This window comes from Pholis gunnellus, assembly GCF_910591455.1.
Source record: "Pholis gunnellus genome assembly, chromosome: 18".
Classification (NCBI taxonomy): Eukaryota; Metazoa; Chordata; class Actinopteri; order Perciformes; family Pholidae; genus Pholis; species Pholis gunnellus.
Genome location: NC_136545.1, coordinates 15635080 through 15640836, shown reverse-complemented (window position 1 = coordinate 15640836; position 5757 = coordinate 15635080). Strand labels below are relative to the sequence as shown.

Genomic DNA, 5757 nt, shown 5'->3' with positions numbered 1-5757 from the left:
GTGAGCGCTTGTACCGCCGAGTGTCGTGAAGCCCGCAGGAGAGAAGCGGACGATCGCCGGAACATGAGGAGTGCTGCCTTCAAAATAAAAGACATCTACTGGCTACAATTCTGGAACACAGTTATTAAGTTAAGAGGCTTAAATGGATTTTTTTTGACAGCCTGTTCATGATGCTGGGCTTTTCTTTCTCAGAAAGAACGCTAATGAATGTGTATCACAAAATGTTGAACTATTCCAATCAGTGCTATTGACTTATAACTCTACAACCTATTGTAGTCTTATAGTCTATAATACCTGTAGAAATTACCATTAACACACGCATCATCTTCAGTTGATGTAATTTATGTAAATGACTAATCAGCACTAATATATAGCTTTTTAACATACAATAATCTACAAAAAAATGTATTGCATTTATCCTTAAAAGAAGAGTTATGTAAATTCGTTAAAGGTATTACTTGCATTTATCATTTGTTTTGACACTGAATTGTGTCTCTAGATGAGTGCTCACCTGTGATTAAGGAGGATGGTGAACTCTAGGCCTACTGTATACAACTGGACTGATCAGCCTAATATGTTTAGTGCACTTTTATGACCATGTGCTCAAGGACATCAATGGTTGTGTGAATCACAATTTTGGAAAAACCTGTTTTATAGACTGACTATTTATTACTTTTAATCAGGGTCCAAACTGATCAACAACTGCTTAATGCTGGGGCATTTGATGAAGGGGACAAGGTGCGAAAACTACACCAAGTAAGGAAATAGTTCATGTTTAATATTTGATGTGGCTATAACTTGTTTGTTGCCAATATGTAATTCACAGACATATAAATGTACAATATTGTGTTGTCCTAGAGATATTGGTTATTGGTTTGAGCTCAATTAGAGATAAACCAGTCATCAATGTGTCAACAAATATGCGTCTTATTTTGAAGGTTTTGAGCGGAAGTTCTCTATGTTAAAGTGGTGAACTTGATGGTAGCGCTCTCTCTCAGTGAAGGGTCCGCCGGTCCAACCAGCTCTCCTCCTCCCTCCGCCCCGCTCTCACATAAAGACAGCCTTGTTAGTTGATTCAAGACGCCGTTACAGCGGCAGGAAACACTGCTGCCTTTCATTTCTAAAGACTACACGAAGTCCGACTGACTCCAATTAATGTGAAGTCGACAAAAAGATCCATCCTATTCTAAACTGAGAGGTTCTCTGTCAAAAGACAGGAAGCATAAAAAAACAACACTTTTTTTTTTCTTCCTTATTGTAGTCTCATACTAATATATCATCTCATTCAATTACATTATTACCATCACACGGTGGCGGAGGAAGTCGTTACTTAGTTATTTTAATTATTAGGTAAAAGTTGCAATAGCTTGAAAATACTCTATTAGAAGTAAAAGAACAAAAGAATTTGCATTAAAATACATTAAACGTACCAAAAGGCCCATTTCAGAATAGGTAGGCTTATCATATTATTGGATTGTAAGTGAAACATGAATGTGCTCATCACTGTAATGTTGAATTCCCCCTATAGGGACCAATAACATGTTATCTTAATATAATGTATCTGTTGTTTACATTTTGTATTATCAATTTGAATCTGCACAGAAGTATAAAGTACCTCAAAAAAGCACTTAAGCGTAGTACTTGAGTAAATGTACTCGCTTTACATTCTAACATTTCCATTATAGGACACACAGTCAGCCTCTATGAGCTCTCTTATATTCATATTATATGGGCAGTATTTAATTTGGTAACACTTTCTAATAAGACCCCCTCGGCCACATTCATGTTTTTGTTCTATAGAGCCGGACATCAAGACACACCACGTACTCTTGAAGCTAATATGATAATGCAAACACACACACACCCTTACACCCAACAGGATAATGTAACTTCTATTCATAAGAAGTTATCATAAGATAGACAGACCGATAGTTCTATATGACCAGATTATGACTGACCACAATACCGGAGAATTAAAGATCCTCTCTGAATACATTTTAAGAAATATAATAACACTCTGCTTTGAATAATAACTTGTGGCTGATGAGAGCAAACTGTCCTCAACACAGGTTCAATTGTGAAAAGTCTATTTATTCTCATATGTGACACAGCAGTGACCCCACGTGGTCCACTATGGAACTGCAGCGTCCACAAAAGTGCACCAGAGAAATAACGACGCTAAGTCAATCAATAGAGTTATTAAGTCGGTTATAGGTTGTCTTTGGCAAATGTTCGGCTTCATTTCCCACCATATCTCCTTCACTTTGAAGAGTTGCATCATTTCATTCAGTGATGGACTGTGAGGCGTGGAAGTCCTGTGAGACCTGTGATCGAGGGCGAGGGCGTAAAACACACCTGAACCGACCCGAGGAGAAGCACCAGTCCCCCGACGAGGTGAATCCTGGATGAAGCCTCGGGGCGTCTACCTGGCGCAGCGCGCTGTTCTTTGAGTCTTTGATGACTCGCAGCATTTGATGTAATACAAAAGCAGACCGGCACTTGAGAGACTGGCCTTTGCACGCTCATCATAATGGCATCATGCCTGTTGGGATGTTTCATATACAAAGTGATAAAAGCCTTGTCAGCGAGCACAAGGGGTGTGGGGGTGGAGGGGGTGTGGGGAGCAATTAGGACCGAGGATGTGGATGTGCCAGCGTGTTGGAAACAACGTCCCGCGGGCTTTCGGCTTCTTAACGAGGCAACGGGGAATCATTCGGTTTGTTCCTAAAACACGGGACGAACACATTAGACATCAGAAGAGAGGTGTGGGATAAAACAGAGGACAATACATCTCAGAATATATATATTTATTTATATATTTTGTAATAATAACAACAACCATCTAAACAACTCATATAAAATAAAATATACAAAAATACACGGGCAGCTCAAAGTAGAACTACAAGTCAAACCTTAACTGTACAAAAGCATATTAAGATAGCTCTTTAATAAAGCAAGGTCGGCCTGTATGTTTCGTTAGTGCACAAGCAAGAACGTTTGAATAGATTTCTGAAGGAACTACAGTAGCTGGCTTGTATTATTCAAAGTAAATGCACAATTTCCTTAAAAGCAAATCATTTTCATTTTAACATATGAACCATAGTGGATATGCCTGAGGTTTGTCTTTAATGCATAGGATGTTTAAAAGAAGTGTTTCCAACCCTTTTGAACCCTTAAAGCTAACCCATATCTGCTCGTAAACAACTCATTAAAGCAGGATTTATGAGCAACCCAACCAAAGTTAGATTTCTCCTTCTCACATCGTTTCATTCAAAGGATTTTAAGAGTGCTTAAGAAGTAAATGATATTCAGTCTTTGACGGAAAAAAAGCAGAAAAATAGTGTTAAAATCTGAATAAATAAACACATTTTGTGTAACAGAAATGTAATTTACTCTTTCACATCATCTTCTGACCCTTCTTCCCCACATTAAGGACCACTGAGCTAACATGGAGTTATCATATTTTGGTTTTGCTCAACTCTCTGGTGGCTACAGTAGCCCGTCGTGAGAAGAAGGTCCGACGTTCTCCTCGTCTTTGCTTTCTAACCCTTAAAGTTCTGGAAGATTTCTGCAGCGTCCAGCCAGGACCTGAAGCTCGCCAGGCCCTGGTCCCTGATCTGTTTGCGGCCCTTGTCTGTGATCACGTCGCCGTTCTCCTTCACGATCACCAGTTTGGGAACTGCTGTGATCGTGTAGCGCTGCTTCAACTCACTGCGGGAGACAAAGAAAGGACTTCATTACAAACAAACACCTGTGACAACTGCAAACGTCTTCTGCTTGGTGGACAAAACATGATATGGACGACGATGGAACGTATTAAAGCAGATCAGGTACGGAATACAAGTACAAATACTTCTACTTTAACTTAATACTTCCATTATATACAGTTTTTACTTTATGTATTTGACACCTATAGTGAAAAATGCCTGTAATAAAGAAAGAAAACGTATAAAATGAGCTTCCCCCTGAACAACTCTAATATTTAAATACTGAATATATTAGTGGATTGATCGATTTGTAGAATTTACTGTTTCACACGTTTTTGGTTCCAGCATCTCAAATGTACTTTCTTGAAGGTTTCTACTCGAATACGATTTGAAGCTGAATATTTGGGGGATTTTAGTCGTTGGGTCGGACAAAATGAGACATCTGAGGACATCACCTCGGGCGCCTGGAATTGTTTCACCATCTCCTGACATTTTCTAATCTATTCAGATTTATGAAGAAGTTAACTTGACCAGCTTCACACAAGAGTAAATAATACACAATAACATATCACTGTCAGGCCATTGCTGCCTTCAAAGTGAGTACTTTTAGCTGGTAACACTTTCACTAACTAGGACTTTCATTGTGGTATTTATACTTTTACTGAAGTAAATGATTCCTCAACCCCTAAACATGTGTAAATAACACCATATGAAAACAAAAACAAACGAGATAGACTAAATGTTACGCGACACTTGAGACAAACAATACAAAATGAATAAAAACTAACCACGAACTTGAAGTTAAACAGACCAACGGAGACAGTCTGTAGTGCTAGTTGACCCTAATCCCTGAGAGGCTGACCCATGTAAGCATTTTACATAAGCTGCAGCACTGACTAATCAGCTGTTCAGGCAACACAGTGAAATCCTCAGAACAATATAAAGACAAACAAAGCAAAAGCGAGTGCAGCAAAGTGTGCTTTTTTGACGTAAAACAAGAGAAGAGTCAAGGGAACCATTCACCAACGTCAACCTTTGCATCAGATTGTGAAACTCACTGCTTGTACTCGTCTGTCCAGGGCAGAGCCAGCCAGTCTCCGTGCATGTCGTGATAGTATTCAACCATGTCGTCGGTCGACTTGTCGGAGGAGACGAAAACAATCTCAAACTGAGCCGGAGGGTCGCTCTCTTCCACCAGCTCCGTGTAGAAGTCGCACAGGATGGGCGTGAAGTCCCGACACGGCGGACACCATCCTGCAGAAAAGTAGATCCCCACCACTTTATTCCTCAGCGCCTCGTCGGGATCCACGAACTCCCCGTCTTTATTCACGAGTGTCCGCCCGGTGAATACCTCCACCATGTCTGCGACAGCCTCAGACTCGCGTTGAATCAAAGAGTGTGACAGCACCCTGTGTCGCTGTAGCTCATTCTTTCCTCGTTTCAACACCTCGGACGTTGGTTCTCCTACTGGCCTGTAATGTTTACCTTTAGGCAAAAGCTACTTACAGCCAATCCTGTTGATAAATCACCCGCGGACCAATGAGGACACAAGCGGACCGTGTTGTAGTTCATTAGCCATGTGGGTCTCAGTAGGGGGGGGGGAGCTGCATTCAAACGCAGCTCGTATGCTAGTAATTTACAGTTCAGCTGCAGCACGACATCTCGCAGCACTTTCAGGCAGCCCAGACATGCGCATGCGCAGAGCTAACGAACATACTAACTGCAGGACGGAGTAGACGTCATACAAGATTTCTCGTGATATCAACTGGAAGTGTTACATGTTTTGGCTTTTTAAAAGCTGAAACACAAACTTTGTTTAAATATGTTACTAAGAACAAATGAAAGCATTTTCCTTTCTCATTATCTCTGGTTTAATCTGTATTTGAAACAATAAAAGCAACTTTTAAACATGTATTTCAAACACATATCTGAGTCTTGATTGTGTTCCCAGCTAGCAGTAACAGACAGGAAGGTTGTGGGATGTAACCTGAACCTCATTGCTAACTAGTGTGCTTGTAAGATTGCCATGTTTCATGTTATGAGTTACTAT

General features: G+C 40.3%; 1 protein-coding gene across 1 annotated transcript; it reads right to left on the bottom strand.

Moving 5' to 3' along the window:
• Positions 1 to 2790: 2790 nt before the first annotated feature.
• Positions 2791 to 5428, bottom strand: nxnl2 (nucleoredoxin like 2). Its single transcript, XM_079178593.1, has 2 exons — positions 4766 to 5428; positions 2791 to 3711 (listed from the first exon to the last, which is right to left on the bottom strand). The coding sequence occupies exons 1-2, from the start codon at positions 5065 to 5067 to the stop codon at positions 3543 to 3545; spliced, it is 471 nt and encodes a 156-aa protein (XP_079034719.1). The 5' UTR covers positions 5068 to 5428; the 3' UTR covers positions 2791 to 3542.
• Positions 5429 to 5757: the final 329 nt, after the last annotated feature.

What these genes read in the sequence shown, in the direction of transcription:
- nxnl2 (XM_079178593.1), bottom strand. Translation starts at nt 5,067, where the DNA reads ATGGTGGAGGTATTCACCGGGCGGACACTCGTGAATAAAGACGGGGAG. An exon ending in TGGACAGACGAGTACAAGCA is followed by an intron (nt 3,712 to 4,765) that starts GTGAGTTTCACA and finishes TGTCTCCCGCAG; the next exon opens with TGAGTTGAAGCAGCGCTACA.